Source organism: Pangasianodon hypophthalmus, chromosome 24 (genome assembly GCF_027358585.1).
Source record: "Pangasianodon hypophthalmus isolate fPanHyp1 chromosome 24, fPanHyp1.pri, whole genome shotgun sequence".
NCBI classification, from domain to species: Eukaryota; Metazoa; Chordata; class Actinopteri; order Siluriformes; family Pangasiidae; genus Pangasianodon; species Pangasianodon hypophthalmus.
This window is the reverse complement of record NC_069733.1, coordinates 11,653,720-11,673,986: the sequence shown is the minus strand read 5'-3', so window position 1 is coordinate 11,673,986 and position 20,267 is coordinate 11,653,720. Positions and strand designations below refer to the sequence as shown.

General features: G+C 36.1%; 1 protein-coding gene across 1 annotated transcript in view; it reads right to left on the bottom strand.

The window, feature by feature from the left end:
• Positions 1–6,813, bottom strand: part of gc (GC vitamin D binding protein) — a 50,224-nt gene extending 43,411 nt beyond the window's left edge. Inside the window, exons 1-3 of the mRNA XM_026931140.3 lie at positions 6,655–6,813; positions 4,014–4,083; positions 932–1,064 (exon numbers count right to left, since the gene is read on the bottom strand). Coding sequence (XP_026786941.3) covers positions 932–1,064; positions 4,014–4,083; positions 6,655–6,724 — 273 coding nt within the window. The 5' untranslated portion in view covers positions 6,725–6,813. The remainder of the gene's footprint in view (positions 1–931; positions 1,065–4,013; positions 4,084–6,654) is intronic.
• Between the last annotated feature and the right edge of the window lie 13,454 nt (positions 6,814–20,267).

The window sequence follows — 20,267 nt, the reverse complement described above, 5'->3', positions numbered from 1 at the left end:
TAGACATAACATCATGCACAATAAATAGATTTGATAATAGAACAAAGAATCAGCAGGCTAGACATACAGTAAACAAACCAAGTATGGATTAAACACAGAACAGGTGCACACAGGGAACAAACCAATGACAAACCTGCCCCACCACCCCCGTTTTCACGCACATAAATTCTCTATTCCAGGAATTGGTGATAAGGTAGGTTCATCCATAACCATGTCATATTTTCATCACTTTAAGATGGCATTAGCTCATTTTAATGTCACTCTGATCTGAAACAATTTCAATTAACAGGATGTCCCCTGGGAAATATAAAACCAAAGGACATATGCCATATTTGTCAGAGATGACTATGTTGAAACATTCAATGGTAGTATTTATCATAGTGTTTATACACAGGTCACTTCAAAACACAGACACACACAGAGCAATGAAGAATGCTGCATCCTAGGAGTGATTGTCCTGCTAACAATGAACAATTACATTCCACGGTAGCTTATTAATTGGTGTAATTAGGTGTGAAATGGGTACATTCAAAATTAGGCCTCTACATCTGACATCTCATGTAGAGAGGAGAGAGTATGAGAGTTTCACAATTCACTCTGACATTTCAGATTAGATTATGGTTGGATTACACTGGTGCCATTTATTTGGCCTATGCATGATTTCTGATTTTGCAATGAAACCATATCAACAGTTTATCTTGTTTATCTCAAAGTCGCTGTGGCACCAGTCATTTATGAATTGTATGCCATGAAATGAATATAAACATAAACATACAGCTGTTGAAAGCAGTTTGAGGATGCATTCATGTCATTATGTCTCGCCTTTTCTCCTCCAAGCTTTCAAATGCAAATCATTGACTTCACTGGAATGATTGAGTTTTAAAGAAGAGACCCAGACAGTCACTACACATCAACGTAACTGTCGGCTTACCCCTTTGTCATAACAGTCAAGACTTGCATCATCTTGGCAGCACTGTTCTGCTAGTTTAGCCATTTCATCAGCCACACAATTCACTTCCTCAAAGGTTCCATTTGGGAACTTCTGGCTGTATAGAGCTGTCACTCTGAAACATGACAAATACTTTTGGTACAGCTGAAAATTGCATTGTATAACTCAAAATGTATAACTAATTGTACATTTTTATTTAATAATTTGTTTAACAGTATTACAAATGAACCATGGACATTTTAAATAAGAAAAGGGACACGCGTTGCCAGGAAGTTTGGTTTGACAAGTATTATTATTATTATTGTTGTTGTTGTTGTTGTTGTTAATTAATTAATTTTATTTAAGTAACGATATTGCTCATGGAACCATGGGTCCAGTATCATTGTGTAATTCCACTGTTATAAACTATTAACCATAAACTATAAACTATTAAACAGACTTTTTTCAGTAAAGCGAAATGGAAATGTACTTTATACTTAATTAGTCTGACTGGTATTTACACAGCAGGCCTTCTGTTTATGTTGTTTTTCTATTTCTACTTCATGTTTCTGTGTTTTCTCCTTACTGTTCCTGGGCCTTTTTTCTGTAGCCTGCCATATGTCTTTCAGTGTTCATTCCTCCTGCTCACCTCAATTCACTTGTGCTAAGACCCTTCATTGTTTCCTATTCTGCCTATCATGATGTAAATAATTACTGAGACTGTAAATATGTAAATAAATGTAGCATAGGTGTTTTTCAATTCCATTTTTTATTGTTTTTCTATGTTTTGCTTGCTTCTTAGTTCCACTTTATTTCTGTTCGTTCTCTTTTTCCAGTAGATTTAGTAGTTCTCTGGCTTTTACCTAAGATTTCTGATTTTTCCTTCAGCAAACACAGGAAACAACATATAAATTGTCATATTTTTCCATGTCATTTTCTAAGAAGTTCCTTTTCCTTTCAGTCATATTATTGACCAATTGTCGAAAACATATTTAAAACCTACATCAGCAACGACTCGTTAGCACAACAAAAACAATTCTGTCACTCTGAGCCAAGTCATATTAGGAAGCTTCCTGCAGTGCTCCTTTATCTGAAGTGAAGAAAAAATGATCAGATTGTTTCTATCAGGTAGAAGCGAGCAATCAATATCAATTTTCCTCTGTGTGGTTTAGACATTAGGCCTAATCTTACTCTCCTCCAGGATATTAAATTACTGTTTTGATGAAAGTTTGCTTTTGATACAGTTTGGATGAACAAATTGTTGTAACAGAAAAATTCCACGCAAATCTAATTTAATCTAACAGAAAGGTTCTATTCAAAGATGAATTGATTGGCATTTTGGCATTTTATCAAAACTACTGAATTGCACATTCAAAATAAAACAAAATAAATACAGTATGTATGTATGTATGTATCCACAAACTCATGCAATGCATAAAATCATGCAATCATTTCTGATTTTTCCTTCAGCAAACACAGGAAACAACATATAAATTGCCCTATTATTTCCATGCCATTTTCTAAGAAGTTCCTTTTCCTTTTAGTCTTATTATGGACCAATTGTCAAAAATCAGCAACGACTCTGGCACAACAAAAACAATTCTGTTACTCTGTGCCAAGCCATATTAGGAAGCTTCCTGCAGTGCTCCTTTATCTGCAGTGAAGATATGCATGTGGCAGCAGCGCAATACATAAAATCATGCAGACACAGGTCAAGAGCTTCAGTTAATGTTCACATCAAACATCAGAATTGGGAAAAAATGTGATCTTTGTGACTTTAACTGTGGCATGGTTGTTGGTGCCAGATGGGCTGGTTTGAGGAGTTCAGAAACTACTGATCTCCTGGGATTTCCTGTGAAACAGTTTCTAGAGTTTACACAGAATGGTGTGAAAAATAAAAATACTGAGTGAGCCACAGTTCTGAGGAATCTGAGCCTCATGCAAATTGGACAGTTGAAGATTAGAAAAACAGTCTGTCTAGTTTGGGTGCGTTTCTGCCCATGATAGCCTCAGATTCTTGTTCTTAGCTGACAGGGGTGGAACCCAATGTGGTCTTCTGCTGTTGTAGCCCCCCACCTCAAGGTTCAATGTTTTTTGCATGCTGAGATGCTTTTCTGCTCACCACAGTTGTAAAGGGTGATTAGTTGTGTTACCCCATCCTTTCTGGCAGCTCGAACCAATCTGGCCATTTTCCTCTGACCTCTCTTATCCACAAGGCATTTCCACCCACAGAACTGTTGCTCACTCAATTTCTTTTTTTGTTTTCACACCATTCTGTGTAAACTCTAGAGACTGTTGTGTGTGAAATTCCCAGGAGATCAGCAGTTTATGAAATACTCAAACCAACCCTTCTGGTACCAAAATGATGCCACAGTTAAAGTCACAGAGATCACACTTTTTCCTCATTCTGATGTTTGATGTGAACATTAACTGAAGCTCTTGATCTGTATCTGCGTGATTTTTTGCATTGGGACTGCATGAATGTTCAGGTGTACAGGTATATAGTTATTTTCTTACAAGATGTTCACCATGTAAAAATGTTGCACTTAATAATCACTACTATTTTTGAGGGCTAATACTGTGTCTCAGTGGCCAAGGTACCATGTGTATTCACAATTGCACATTTTAAAGAATTTGTATAAAAATTTTTTAAAAGACTTTTTTTTAATTTAAGAATGTCTAAGGTTAGGGATAGAATGTGCTTAACAATTGTATGGTTTCATTTGACCCCCAACAGATTACAGAATTCCTCTAAATGTTGTGTGAGAGTGGGTAAGTAAATCAAATAAACCTAACTTGCACTTATTTCCAGCAGCTCCTGGCCTCTGCTGCTGTACTGGGTCCTTCCAGGATGTAAGCCTGCTGAGCTTAGACTAAATTTCTTAAGTGCTAGAATGCACCATGCATGATAAGATCTATCCAAGGTTTTACGTAAAGTTTATACAAAGAGAAATACTACACATGAAAACCTTCAATTTAAATGTTAATAACAGCGACACTGAACTTAATTTATAAAATATATGTAGAGATAAAAATTAATTACAAGGTAGCATATGAGATTTGCTTACATAATATATTTACATACATTATTCTGAAGTTTTTTGATCCAATGACCCGGAGCTCTTCGCACACGTTTTCTTTTGCATAATGCTTTCCTGTGAAGACAAGATATGAAAGAAGGGACATTTTGCTTGAGAACCCAATTTCTGGAGAGTGTCACTTTTGTAAGTGTCCTTTTATCATTTAAGATTCATTTCTTTGTCAAGTAAGTTAAAGCATACTATATCCTGGAGTATAATCTCAGCTGTAAAATTGATAGTACTTAGAAATTCTTTAAGCACTCATTCTTTTCATTGTGTATACAATATAATTAATATACATTACATAAGGAATAAGATATGATGGGCTTTACTGTTATAGGAAAATAATCCACACCTGTATGGTGTGATACAACAGCAAAGTTGATTATTTTCTTATAACAGCATGTCCTGAAGTGTACTACTCCTCTTATACCCCAGCGATTTGCCAATGAATGCAATTTTGAATTTATTATTGAATGACATATGCTTTGTAATTGTTTATAGTTATATTTTAATATTATGCATTGTCCATGAAACAAGTTAGTTCCCGTTATCACTTACAGTGGTTTCAGAAAGTATTCAGATCCCTTTATTTTATGCCCAATTTACTGTTATAGATTTAATTTCAAATGGATTTAACTGACCTTTTTAGACATCAATCTACACACCCCATAATGAGAAAGTGACAAGATTTTCGATTTTTTTTTTTTTTTTTTTGCAAAATTCTGACCAGTCTCCCACTCCCTGCTGCTGAGAAACACCCCCACAGCATGACGCTGCCACCACCATGCTTCACTGTAGTGATGGTATTAGCCAGTTTATGAGCAGAACCTGGATTTTGCCAGATGTAGCACTTGGAGTTTAGTCCAAAAAGTTTAATTTTTGTCTTATCAGAGAATCTTTTCCCTCATGCTGTCAGAGTCCATTAAGTGCCTGTCATGTGCAGAGAATATTTTTCCACATGCTCTTAGTCCTTTAAATGCCTGCCATATGCTTTTACTTAGGTGAGGTTTCTGTCTAGCCACCCTACCATAAAGGCCTGATTGCTGGCATATTTGTGAGATGGTTGTCCTTCTAGTAGGTTCTCCCATCTATGCAGAGGACTTCTGAAGATTAGCCATTGGGGTCTTGGCCACCCCAGTTACTGAGTTTGGCCTGGATGGACAACTGTAGTAAAAGTACTGGTACTTCCAAACTTCTTCCATTCCACAATGATGGAGCCCACTGTGCTCCTGGGAACATTCAAAGCTTTAAAAATTGTTATTTTTGCTCAGCTCTATGTCTTGACACGATTTAATCATGGAGATCTACGGAGAATTCAATGGACTTCATGGGTTTTGGTTCGACATGCACTGTGAATTGTGGGACCTTATAGACACAGCTGTATGTCCTTCTATATCTTGTCCAATCAGTTGAATTTGCCGCAAGTGAATTCCTGTCAAGTTCAAGGGACAGCTCAAGATAATCAAAGCAAACCAGATGCATCTGAGCACAATTTAGATTGCTTTTAGCTAAGGGCCTGAGAACTTAGCTAAATGAAATATTACAGCTATTGATTTTTCATTAAGGGGGGCATGGTAGCTTAGGGGTTAGCGCTGTTGCCTCGCATATCTGGGGTTGGGGGTTTGAATCCCACCTCCACCCTGTGTGCATGGAGTTTGCATGTTCTTCCCATGCTTCGGGGGTTTCCTCTGGGTAATCTGGTTTCCTCCCACAGTCCAAAGACATGCCTTGAAGGCTGATTGGTATTTCCAGATTGTCTATATTGTGTGAATGGGTGTGTGCGATTGTGCCCTGCGATGGGATAGCACCCTGTACAGGGTGTCCCTCGCCTTGTGCTTTGAGACCCCTGGGATAGGCTCCTGGCTTCCCCACAACCTTGTGTATGATAAGTGGTATAGAGGATGGCTGGATTTTTATTATATTTGTAAAAATTTCTTTAAAAAAATGTTTTTGCTTTGTAATTTTGGATTATTGTGTGTAGATTAATAGACAAAAAAAGTAAATTTAATCCATTTTAAATGACAACTCTAATACAAAGTGTGCCAAAAGTGAAGGGGTCTGAATAATTTCTGAAGCCATTTCACGTTATAGCAGCTATAAACAGTCGCTCCCTTACTGGTGTCTTTTTTTGGAATTCCTTTTGTTCTCTTGAAGTTAATTAGACAAAAAAACACAGCTTGTCATGCTACTGAGAAACCAGAATGTGTAAATTCCCCTGTCCTGAAGACACTCCCATGGAACCTTACTGAATGTTATAAAGTGCGGACACCAAACACTCTTTCAATAAATGTTAAATAAACATTTCCTTAGAGAAAACTTCACCATGTCAATGATTATAGGTTTTTCTTTGTTAAATAACTGCATGTTCTTTAATCCATTTTTATTAGCCATGATTTACGTGGTGCATCTACCATACAAGTCCCTGAGAATAAGCTGTAAGTACAGGAATTCTTACATATTAATATGAGTGCATTAATATAAACCTCATTTATCATTTATGTTATTGCCAAAACTACTGTCAGAGCCGCGGTGTTATAGAAAATTAGCGCACCTTCTGATTTGAGAATTCACCAGCACTGTGGTGTAAATTGATTTTATATATGTCAGTGAAAGTTAACTAAAAGAGAAAGTTAGTTTCCATACCTTTGTCTGCTGTCACACTTTGAACAATTATGGCAGAAATAAAACTGAAAATTAGTGCTTTAGTCCTCATTATTATTTTTGCTCAGGCAGAGTATAATGAAATTTTGAGTAAGTCAGTCATTGAACTGCTTGTTTACTACCAGGCACAGAAAGTACACATGCATTGTTAAGAATTAACTCAAGCCAAAGCTTAGAGTTCAACAAATGTTTCAATGCAAACAGAACTCTGGGACAGGCAAATATCTGCAGATCTAGCGTTACTAAACAAATGGAATTTTCCCTGCATTCTTAATCAAAAACATCAGAAATGGTGCAATAATTCCACATCAACTCCTTGTGCAACAGTTTTATTTTGCAGAGTACACTACTGTGCCTAGAATAATTATTTTTGGATAAAACTACCAAGCTAAGCTACAGGTATATCTGAAATTGAACATGCACCTATGCTGAGTTTGAAATGTTGTTGCTGAAAGTAGTTTTTATATGCCCAGATGGTTTGTGCTTGTATAAATGTAATAAAGCTATTTCATTTAGGCATTGATTTTTTTGTTGAAACAGAAAATGACTTCTTATACTGTATGTAACAATGTTGTCTTATTATACCAGTAAAGCCATTTGTATCTTACTCTTAGTCTACTGTTTAACCAAGTATGGTCATCTGGTCACTCATTTGTTCATTTATTTATCCTGGTCAGGGTCATGGTGGATACGGAGTGGATCCTGGTAGGACTAGGAATGAGGCAGGAATACACCATGGATACACCATGGATGCCAGTTCATCACAGGGCATGTGACATTTACACACATTCATACCTGGGGTAATTTAGCATAGCCAATCCAATTACTTGAATGTTCTTGGGATGAAACCTTTTTTTTTTTTTTGAAAACCCACATGGAAGCTTCACAAGACAGTAATCCGATCTTAGGAATGAAATGAGGACCCTGAAGCTGTGAGGCAATAATAATATCCCTGATGTATTCAAAATGGTTAATGTGACAATAGGCCTATACTAAGGTAATCATTGTATGTCATATAGTACAAGAGACCAATCTCAGACTAAGGATTTATACAGTTACCCTCAAATAGAAAAAAATGACACTAACTTATGGCTTCTATAAGAGTATATAACAGCATTTATAACTCATAGTCATAGAATTTTCCACAACAATCTTCATGGTGTGGATGCTATACTGATTTACTTGAATAACTTACCAAATTACTTTTGAATATGCCTTACAAACTGAAACTATCAAACATGGTGGAGAATTTTACTTGGAAAATATCCTGCCCTTACCAGTCAGTAGCAAATAATATCCACACACATGACATGTCATTTGCAGAAACATGTAGATTTATATCTACATGCAATATAAGGTTAGGTTCATTATACTGACCTAGTCAATGTGACACAAATTTGGACAAGCTGCCTGTCACATGCTGAGGTAATTTTAAACTAATGGTACCTATTTTTCAGCCAAGACTATATTTTATATCTGCTTCTTTGTAGAACAGCAGATTCAATAGCCTGCGCAGTGCAAAATAAAGGTGGGAATGAGCTATGTGGTGAGTTATATGAAGCGTGAAAGGAAGGCTATCATGTACAACTTGTGTTCCAATCCAAAGTAAGCAAAAACTTTTTGGAGGAAATGAGTGCCCTTTAGTACTTGCTCTGGGTCTCTTGGTCTTCTTGTTAAAAATAGGTGTTTTTGTTTGGTGCCCTTTATTTGAGTCTGTGAAAATAGGAGTACAAATAATTAGTGTCCACTCTCCAGAAGTACCCTAGACAGCAGAAATAAAACATGCATATTCTGTCAAGAAAGCTGCTATATGAGCTGTCTGAGAAGTTTTTATACATGGTCATACTTTTATATGACCATGATTTTTGACTAAACATTTCCAGTTTTCTCCTCTGAGATATGCCATTCTTTTCTAATGAAGGACACTGTGGCTCAGTATGATTTTATCTGTCACCCATCAGACTCTATAGAAAGTGTACCTGTACTATATATACTATATATGTACATACTGTACAGTATATAACTTTGTTTTCTAATGCACAAGTTTTAGGTTTTGTGAAGACTGAGAAAAACGAACATTTTCAGAAACTAGTGTCAAATGTGCACTAATCAAACATGATGGCTACACAACTGACTGGGGAATCAGAGCTCTTAAAGACTGAAGAGCACTTCACTAGGAGCATCATCAGATTATATAAAGACAGTGTAAAAGTCAGAAATGCTCATGGATATTCGACATCTAATCTTACCTGTAGGAAATTGAGCATGTCACTGAAAATATTTTTTGAAAACAAATGTTTATTTACAATGCTGATTTTCACTATGTTACCAAATGATATGAAATATTTTCTGATGGACAACAAAATCAGAACATATGTATGTTCTGTCATTTTGCCTCGGACATAACAGATAATAATAGCATTTGGAAAACAGTGAAAATAATGACTGGTTTGTCTCCTGCCTCCAACTGTCCAAGTAGTTAGGCAATCCAGTGAATACTAGTAGCTACGATTTAAATAATGCAGTAATTTTGGTATTTGTGGCTATGGTAACTGGAATTGCTTTATACTTTTTCATCATATCCAACATTTGCTGTCAATCAGTAATAAGCCCTGTTATAAAAGAGATGATTCCTGTCTGATAAATATCTACACTTTTCTCCACAAAACGGAATGATCTTTTTCTACAGTCTCTTCAATTTCATCTAAATCACTCTTAAATTTATCCGTGCTGCTTGGTCATGGAAGTTTATTTCTGTAAAATGATAGAGATTTGAGATCTCGACATGGTATAGGCTAAATGTCCAAAAATAATCAACATTTGGTCATTTTCTAGTGCATTAGCTTTTAAAAAGAGAAGCCTTCAGATATGTTTTGTTCATGAATTGAATGGAATCATTTATTCCCCCCACAAACCAAAGAATTTTTTACAATGAAAGGATAATATGTTTTCACCTGGCAAATCACTCCCATCAAATCACTTTTTGAGGCTGTCTGTTAGCCATGCTGGCCAGTGGCCAGTGTTGCAGCTTATTTTATGGAAAATGTATTCTGCATGAGCCCATAATGTTGCCATTACTGACTGTCCCAGTGTACATCAAGCCATTTCACAGAATAACTGCCTTTTGCAGTTCACCTTGCAGGTCACCTTGCATTAGCCCTGAACCTTTGACCCCTCAGCTATCAAAAACAAAAACAAACTGAACAGTTTCCAGTGTGACGAGACTGGACCTGGTGCCAAAACCTGTGTTCCTGAGGCTTACAAAAACATCTGAAACTTGGAGTTTATATATATATATATATATATAAGATCTTGTATTATCAATTTCAAATGAGAGATGCACTGGAAAATCAAATGAATCTGATGTTTTTAGTTTTACTGCAAAATAATTGTTCCAAAGTAAAAGACAATATGGTCAAACCAGACACATTATAGTTGTTCCCAGGTAGATCCATGATGATTTTGTTTATTTTGACAGAAAACACAGTATTTTTTTAAAAAATGCCACAAAAAAATCCTAAATGTGAGTCATTCCCAAATTCCCAAATGTAAGTCATTGAGTTAGGGTTAGACATGATGAAGTTATCAAACATTTGTTTGTCCTTGGACAAATCATGTTTAAAATTCAACTCAGCCATTAAAGATTAAGAACATCGTGAGTTAGCTGAAATAAATGCATGGTGCGTCACCAGAGTAAGCTTTTCATATATATTATCTACATGCATACAACAACAAGAGCTTCCATATTTTAATATGAAGGACTAAGCCTTGATTTTGTTGGTCTTCCTGTTAAACTTCAGTGATTACACATCATACTAATGATCACGTGAAGTCCAAAATGATTGTGAAAAGGAATAATTTACGTTTCTACATGTCACTTGTTAAATTTAATGGTTGAGGCAGAGCATCTCACAGTTTCCCTCTTAATCAGAGCTCATCAAATTCAAAGCAGACACTGGAAAATCATACATGCAATCACCATGTAGCGTGACCTCTTTGTGCCTGAAGTTAGAACGTGATAGAACATCATGTTATAAGGTTTTTTTTTTTCCTGCTGACTTAATAATGTCTTTAAAAAAAAACATACACTATAGCTTTAAACAAAAAGATGTGTCCTAGACCCAGTTTACTGAGTCACGTGCCAGTAAAATTTGTTCATTTTAACCCTGATGGTTGGGCTAAACTACACAACACAAACATTAGCACCAGATGAATTTACTTCACACACTTTTTGCATAGTGCCCCAGCATCTTTCCTTTAAAAATGTGATCAGTTAATGCTTTTAGGCTGTACACCATATATACATATAAATAAATAAAAAAATAAATAACAGCAAGCCAACCACAGAGCAGACAAGGTAATGCTAAAGCATATGTAAAAGCAATTATTATTATGTAGTTTAACTGAATTAAATTCACAAAGAATATTGTACTCCTTTTTCAAATACTATATTTCATTTTCAAATATGATGCATTGTCATACTACACATTTTATAAGCTTGTGTTCCCTAGCTAGGATTTCTTTCTCAAATTAATTGTTCACATGGATGTGCGTGTGATTATTAAAATGAAATAACTAAATGAAATAATTACATTTTTCTGACCGAATGAACAGAGCAGTCATAGAATGAGCAGGGAGCCTGAGCAAGCAGAGAACCAGAACATGAATTAAAAAGTGAAAGTAGATGCAGGACAGGTATAAGGAGGAACAGAAGGCATAGAAGACATTTCTCAAAGGTGTTCAGCGGGGTTGAGGTCAGGGCTGTGTGCCGGCCACTCGAGTTCTTCCACTCCATCCTTGGAAAACCATGTCTTCATGGTTTCCCTTCATGGAGGGGAAATCGTAATATCATATACAAAAACATTCTAGACAATTTTGTGCCTCCAACTTTGTGACAGCAGTTTGGGGAAGACCCACATATGGATACGATGGTCAGGTGTTATCACAAAACATTATCATTTCCCAAAATGTTGGCTACAGAACACACTATCTGATGCAATGGAAGCGGTTTAACATTAGTAGTGTCAATGAGTGAAATTATTTTTCAGTATTCTAATGAATTTATTTATTGAATTTGTCAAGTTTTTTGAATATTAGTTGTAACCCCAGCATACACCTATATACTGTATATCAGGGGTCTTCAAACTTATCTGCAAAGGGCCAGTGTGGCTGCAGGCTTTCATTCCAGCCAAATAGGAAGCAGGTTTAAATTGTCACACCATTAGCAATGCCCAAATCCAATTTGCCATGAATAAAATACTTGTCACATTAATATCACCTCACATATTTTTTTTTAAAGTGAATTTTTTTTATTGTATTCTGCCATTCCTCAGAAAAGGTGTTCTTGTAATTTAAATGAAACATACAGTGCTGTGAACCAAAAATAGCTACATATTCAAGGGCTGTTGAATTCTATCCTGTTTCCCAGACTGAGCAATGAACAATGAAAAATACACACGGATCTTTCGATGACCTAGTTATTCCACTGTGCATGCATGCACATCTATTCAGACTCATCATTAGCTAAAGATCTGAGCATTTTGACTGAATAGCAGACAGAGGTTAGTTCATTTGGTGATGGCTGATTGCTGGCAAGTAAATGAGAGCACAAACCTGTCAACACAAAAAGGTGTTAGCACAAAATCCCCTGTTTGCATATCATTAAAAATGGCCTGCACTGATCCCTGGTTGTTTCCAAATATAAGAAATTCTAATGAAAAAAGAAAAGCATAAAATCCATTAATTAGACAGTTATACTTTGTATTAATTAGATACACTAATTACGCATTGAGTTATATTTATCATACTTTTATGTTTGGTGAAATACATAATTAAAAGCCCACATTAAATGATGATCTTAACAAATGTGTGAGAAATATTTTTATGTCACCTTTTTATGAGCAGAATACTCCAAACATGACATTGGAATACAACAGAATAATTTGTCAATATTGAGTGACAAATTAAGCTAAATAATTTGGTTTAAGACTAGATTACTAGTCTTACTAATCTTACAAGGTTTTCTTACAATTTCATTAATTATATCCTATGAGCAGCGTGGCGGTGCAGCGGCTAGCATCACCACCTCACGGCTCAAGGGACCCCAGCTTAATCAGGAGTTCAATATCTGTGCAGAATTTTGCATTTTCATGTGTTCCCCAGTTTCTTCCAACCCCAAATATATCAGTAAGTGGATTTGCTGTGCTAAATTTCCCCTATGTGTAAATGAGTGTTTGAATATGTCTACATAGGCTCTGGATCCACTGAAACCCTGATCAGGATAAAGCAGTTAATAATGATGAATAAATGAAACTTAATAAAATCATGATAATTTTGAGAAGGGATTTTTTCCAGTTTCTCCATGATGGGAAACCATGAAAATTTGAGACTATACAGTGGATTGCTCTGAACAGGAGCCTATCAAACCTATTTCCCCACAAAATGCACCTTTATTCTTTGTAATGAGTGAGAATAACTTATCTGCAGTCACATTAAAAAAGAAAACTCTCTAACCCTGCCCTAATCACCCTGTCTTTGCCCCATGATAAATTATCTTCAGTCTCTGCTCTCACACCATAGGGCCTATCTGTTAGTAACATCTCTCCATATTACCAAACACTGCTCCTGCTGTCTTGTTCAATATTCTACTCTTCCTGAATTTCCCTCAAGATCTCCTTTCCAGCATTTATCAGGCAGCTGCAAGTCCTCAATGTGAGCTGGACATCCATAAGTCCACACTGTAAAAAACAAATTTGACTTTTAGTAAATTGTACGTGATAAAATGTTGCTTGTCTATTCAATTTAAATATTTTTGGTTCCACTAAAAAAATAATAAGCAATTTTAAAATGCAATCAATCAATTATTAAACAATTATTAATCAATAATTAAAAATATATTAATTAACTAAACAATCAATTAATTAACTAAATAATCAATTAATTAATTAAAGCAAATGATAAATAATTAAGCCTACCGTGCTTGAGGTTCCGACTGCGCGTGCCCAATGTCGTTTGCCCTAAACTGGCCCATTTTCTCCACCTCGGCATATTGATCCTGTGGTGGGCTGTGGCTTAAAAACTTGATTTGCATATGGATCTGAGGAACTTCAAACTGATTTAATTTTGAGTGTTATGGAAGGGTTGTTTTCAACATTTCTTGTTTTGTGTTGGTTTTTAAGGCCTAGGTTCTCAATCAGAACAGTTTAAGATGCTATTAGCATTAGCAGTAGTAATGATAAATGACTTGCAAAAACATGTTTTCAAATAAGAACAAGACGTGAAGTTTAGATAATGTACTTTTTAAGTGCTCAGATTTATGTGATTTACTTAAGCTCTTTTGCATGAAATAAATAAAATTCATTTTATTTTAAGGGAGCAAAAGTTTTTAAAAGATTTAAAATGACATTACATTAATTTTACTTAAAAAAATAAAATGAAAAATATTGCTAAATTAATTATATAAGTACCTTATATACCTTTATTTTTATTTTTATTTTTTAAGGTTAATTTTATTTTTCAGTGTAATTTATTCAAGTTTATTCATTTATCCAAGTAGATGGAACATGATCAGATGTTGGAATTACTCACTTGAAGTACACTATACTTGATTTAATTAAGCTAATATAACTAAAAAAACAATGAGTACTTGTTACTACAAATATACATCTGCGGGTGGACAAATTAAAGTCATGCAACCACTTGACATTAAAAAATATATAAAATTCAATAAGACATTTTTTTCAGTGGAGATTTTCAGTGGTGCTGAAATCTTACAAACTGGACAGTCAAGACCCGAATGAGTCACTAATGGTACATGGTGAGAAGCTAAGCCTGCTCCATCAACTGCTCCATTAAGCCATCAAGCACTCTCCTTAAAGCTCTTTCCTTAATGTGTGAACTGTCAGTGATTCACTGCCTAAAGTCAACTTAGGAAATATTACAAAAATCACCATTGTTATTACTTGGTCATATGAATAAACCCTTTTTATTTTATGTTCATTACATAAGAACACAATAGACAATCGGTGCAATAATTTGTAATTTTACCTCTACCTATGTTTTTAAAAGGATATTTCAGTGAAAATTTGGAAAATTCTAAATAAACAATTTAAGCCTTCCAAGTATGTGGACAGCTGACCATCATACCCATATGTGGTTCTTCCCCAAACTGTTGCCACAGAGTTGGAAGCACACAATTGTATAGGATGCCTTTATATGCTGTAGCATTAAGATTTCCCTTCACTGGAACTAAGGGGTCCAAACCTGTTCTAGCATGACAATGAATTGTATTGAATGGTATTGATGCATCCTATGATTATAATTATGATGATCAACGATAATATCCATAAACCATTACGTTGTTGTTGTTCTTTTGGCTGCTCCCGTTAGGGGGTCGCCACAGTGGATCATTGGTCTTCATGTTTAATTTGGCACAGGTTTTACACCGGATGCCCTTCCTGATGTAAACCTCCCATTTTTATCCAGGCTTGGGACCGGCACTGAGAGTACACTTCCAGTGCCTGGGTTGGTTCCCTGCCCAGGAATCAAAAGCAGGCTGCGGTGACGAGAGCACAGGATCCTTAGCCACTAGACCACCAGAGATCCCCAGCCATAAACCATTATAAATACTGAATATTTCCAACATGCATTCTCCTTGCATCTGCTGCTGGAATTACCAAACTATCAAGCACAAATGCCATCCTCCAAATGCACACACACAAACTCTCTCTCCCTTTCTAGTCATTTTTGCTACATGGGTTTGTCCTACCTAATAAACAGCTCAGTGTGGAGGTGGGGTGGTTGTCAGAGAGTACTAGCTACATATGCAACTGTGGTTCTATTAATGTTGGAAAACCATGAAAAACAGTGGTGGTGAAAATACCTTTGTGTGCATGTCAAGACTTTCAACAAAATTGTATAATGACAATGGGATATAATATGGGATTATACAGGCCATTCCCACCCAGTCAGCGCTGGTTTTCAAGTGACACCTGATGTTCACAGAACCACAAAACAAGAACAGGAAAGCAGATGAGTGTGACATAGCAGGTACATTTTATAGGCTATCCATGTGGGGTCACAGTCAGAATGTGATGACTTTGCTATTGGTAATTGGCAAGGAAATGAGAAAGGAAATTCACTACTGTCGGGCCAGATAATTAAACCCAGTCAGAAAGAAATGGCAAATTTGAGTGAGAGCAAACAGTTTTAGATGAGGCTAATCTCTAATGTGCTCATATACTGTCTTTACAGCGAGTTAGCATCAGCACCACTCACCACTTGAGCAAGAAATAGCCACAACTAATGAGAAACCAGCCACCATTCAGCACAGTATGTTCACTGAGTGACAGAAGACACTGAACAGGAAGTGATCTGTGAGGATCTTTTTTTCTTGTATGAAAATGAGACCATAAGGAATGATAACGCTAGTGAATTTAATACAGACTGCTATATCTTCCAGACCTGTTTCCTTGCTGGAACAAAATAATGTCCATATATATAAAAAAAGAAAAAGGCTTTATTCATTTTGTTTGTCAGATTTTAAAAGATAACTATAATTGTGTCGCTTGTGGAACCAAAACACAACAAAATGTATTAAAAAGATTAATGCAGTGTGTTGTTTTTATAGGGCAACCTTTAAAAATACTAGAAAATGCTGGAACACTATCTTAGTTCATTAGGCAGGCACAAGCATATGTCAATGTAAAATCAGTTCATAACCTGTCTTGTGAGTTAGAAAAGCCCTGTAGTTTTAGCACCAAGCTTGTTTATTGTTTTTTTTTTTTTTTTTTTACTCAGTCATTGTAAAGACTGTCAACATTTAAATTTGATGCATGATGAACTAGGTCCAAGTTAGGGCACCTGTCAGGGCTTCAGAAACCAGTAAATGAAACATGTAGTGCTTGTAGTACTTGAGAAGTAATATTTTGCAGCAAGCATTGGGCTGTAATGCAACAACTATCCATGACTGCAAATGCCAAGTAATATACATTCAATGAAAATTCAAGGCTGTGACTGAATCACAATTTAAACACCAAATAGTATGTCTAAATAGGAGTGGCACCAATGCAATGACTAATATACTATTTATTAGAGTACATTGTGGTTTGGCTTTTTTGATTTTAAAATCACTGGAACTGGAACATATTAAAAAAAAAATTGGCTAACACATGGGAAGCTGTGTCGGTGTGGGTTTTCTCCAGTTTATTTTCACCTCCTAAAACATGTGGGTTTATAAAATTGCTCTATGTGGAAATGAGTATGTAAATGAGTGTGTGCATATGTGTGTGCATGGTGCCTTGCAATAGACTGGTCTCCAGTCCAGGGTGTATTCCTGCCTCATGCCTGGTGTTCCTGGCTTAGGCTTCATGACACTGACCAGGACAAAGCAGTTACTGAATATGGATGAATGAATTATAGACAGTGGTCTAGCTGACAGACAAGGCTATTTAATGGACTGTTTTGGCTGGAATGTGATTGCAATTGATACACTTTTTGTCCCCTATTTTCTCCACAATAGCTACCAACTGGAGAGGGTAAAGACTAACAAATACTTCCACTGAGACATGAGAAGCCCGCTAAGCACACCTTTTTGAACTGTCGCTCATGCTGTATCACAGGGCAGTGTAAGAAACTTGGCAAAAGCAGTAACTGCCATCATCCGCATACATGTGCTGAAACACCAACGATTACCTCATGTTCCTGTGATTGACAGAGGAGGGTGAGCATGTCATCCTTCCCACTCAAAGAGTGTGGCCAACTTTGCTTCTTTGGCTTCTGGCCATGGATGGCTTTGGCATCATTTGATGCACTCTAAATGACATAACACCCCACTAACTCCATCATTCCAGACACTAAGGCTGCCAACCACCTTACCAAATACACACATCCACACACTCTACAATAACTCATAACATACTTGAATTCAAGCACTGGATCACTCTAAAACTGACATCAAGCTCTATACTTGCACTGAAGTGAGACAAACACATGCACACACAAAGAAATTCCTTTTAGCTTTGACAGTTGTGTATTTTACACAAAAGAACCTCCCACTGCACATTGTCATCAGTCCTGTTGTCAGATATGCCAAGTGTTTTCTTCACAATCTGAACACTGCAGTACACTGGAGAGTTGTTTGGATTTCAACTGATGAGCTATTTATATTATGAAAATTTATGATTTTGTATACACACACACATACCTGTGCTTACAGAGTTTATATTTAGAAATAAATTGGGTTTTTATGGAATATACACTTCGGACATGTTGAGGCAGAATAATGTGGTGACAAAGTTTGTAAACAATATCTTAGTGAAATACCATTATAGTAGCATCTATTATATAAATCTATAAATAGCTACATATTATATGTATCTATTAAAAGAATAGTATTCATTATACTATTTTTTCATTTTGATGAACCCCCACAGATAAAATGAAAATATTAGAAGAAAGGCATAACTCTATTTTGGTCATCATGCAAAAGAATGTGACAGATTATAGACAGAAAACAAAGAGAAAGTGTAACTATAATACTAGCTATTTTACTGAAATTTCTGTCCTGGTCTCTCCAGTACTTTCAACATCATTAGTGAGGAAACCTGCAGGAAGTGCAGGTGTATAATACACTAGCAAACTAGCAGAACATATTTTGTGAGGTACACATTGTTTGACCATATAGTGTAGAGTGGAGAAAAATAAAATTTAACTTTTATTTATCTATGCCTTTTGCCTTTTTCTAATGTCCTAGAAGCTTGTAAGTGTACAGCCTATGTAGAAATATTTTGCTACTCAGTTCTCAGTTCATCAGCTGTTTGTTGCTTTGGAATTCATAAAAAAAATACATAGGGGGAAAAAGTTCCACCTTCTCAAAAACAATGAAGTCTTTTGTTGTTGGTCTATAGGTCACATGAGTAAGGACAGAAAAGGGCATCTGTCATGCTGCATGTGTTGCCCAGTGCATCTCAGTGTGTTTCACATTGATCATGAGGCTATAGGAGAGGTCTCTAGATAAGCAAAGCAATCAAAGCCAGCAGTGGGCATAATAGGGCTGACAACTCTTGAGGTTTTTGACTGTAATAAAGTCAAAGGTAATAAAGTCAGGCAAAGTTAATAAGGTTATAAGGCCCTGGCAACCTGAAAATTTTATGCACTGAAAAGCTAACAGAAAAGCTGAACTGACAACAATCTTGTTGTATGCAAGGGGACAGGATCGGCCTGTCAAGTCTACTTGTTTCAGACACTGAGGTGAGTCATCACTACAGCAAAAGTTTTATAATTCTGCTTGCGGTTTATGCTCAGAAGAGCAAGTCTGTGACAAAAGACAAGTTTCCAATTTAGGACGATTTGAAACATATCTCTATAGCAATCTCAGCAGTATCCTGCTTTCAGAACACAACAGATGCAGGCTAAGAGCAAACGTGAGCTTTTTATTTGGGCTTACGCACCTAGTCAGTCAGAAATGCAATGAAAAGCATTTGCCTGCCAAACCACTGACACACTGTCAGACACACAGTTGGACAACAAATAGTAGGTAGTAGTAAGTAGGTAGGTTTTAATATTTTCTTTTGTTATAGACACAAATAATAGATGAATTTCTTAAATGCTGAGATTTGTGTCTAGCATTTTGATAGCATATTGGGTATTCTTGCATTGTTTTTTGATGACCAAACACCTGAATGTGAGGCTTACACAAGTTTTTACACACAACTTTACTAAAAGATTGATAAATGAGGCCCAGAGTTGGCCCAGGGATCATCTGGTCAGGTGTCACTGGTTTAAATAAGGCTACTAGTTTGTATATGTTTTGGTAATTGAACTAACTACATTTGTTAGAAAATACTGTGGGTAGGTACCCAAAAATAAAACATAAATAAAAATGTTTTATTTATAAATCATGTGCATGAGTGGGATTTAAAAACGTGTGCACACCTGTAGTTAAGAACAATTAGGAACTTAAGTGATGTAGAGCTGTCAGAGCCAGAACTGTCATTCACAGACCATAATGACAATTTTCTACCTCATGTTGTTTTTTCTAGTGTTTTCCAAGGGTATGGGGTTTAAAAGATACAAATAATTAGAACACTAAACAGATACAGACAGTGGTACTGTGTTACACCCTACTGCTTTACAATTACAACAGAAATATGGTACTTTTTAAATTTGTTATATAACATGCTTTGGCATCTTTAGTATCAAAATAAATATTAAACTAGTAACCTAAAAAAACCTTTAAAACTAAACCGAAAAAAAAAAAAAAACTAAAAACTTTCTGAGTGTCCACATCTCCTCTGACCTTTCCTGGAACCTCAACTTCTCCTCCCTTCTCAAAAAGGCACAACAGCGCCTGTACTTCTTAAGAAGACTGAAGAAAGCTCACCTTGCTCGTCAGATCATTGTGAACTTCTATCACTGTACCATTGGGAGCATCCTTACAAACTGCATCACAGGATGGTACAATGACTGCACGGTGTCTATCCAGAAGGCACTACAGCGGGTAGTGAAAACTGCCCAACACATCATTGGAACACAGTTGCCCAACATTTCAGACATTTATCAAAAGCGTTGCTCGGGGAGAGTGAGAGGTGTTATCA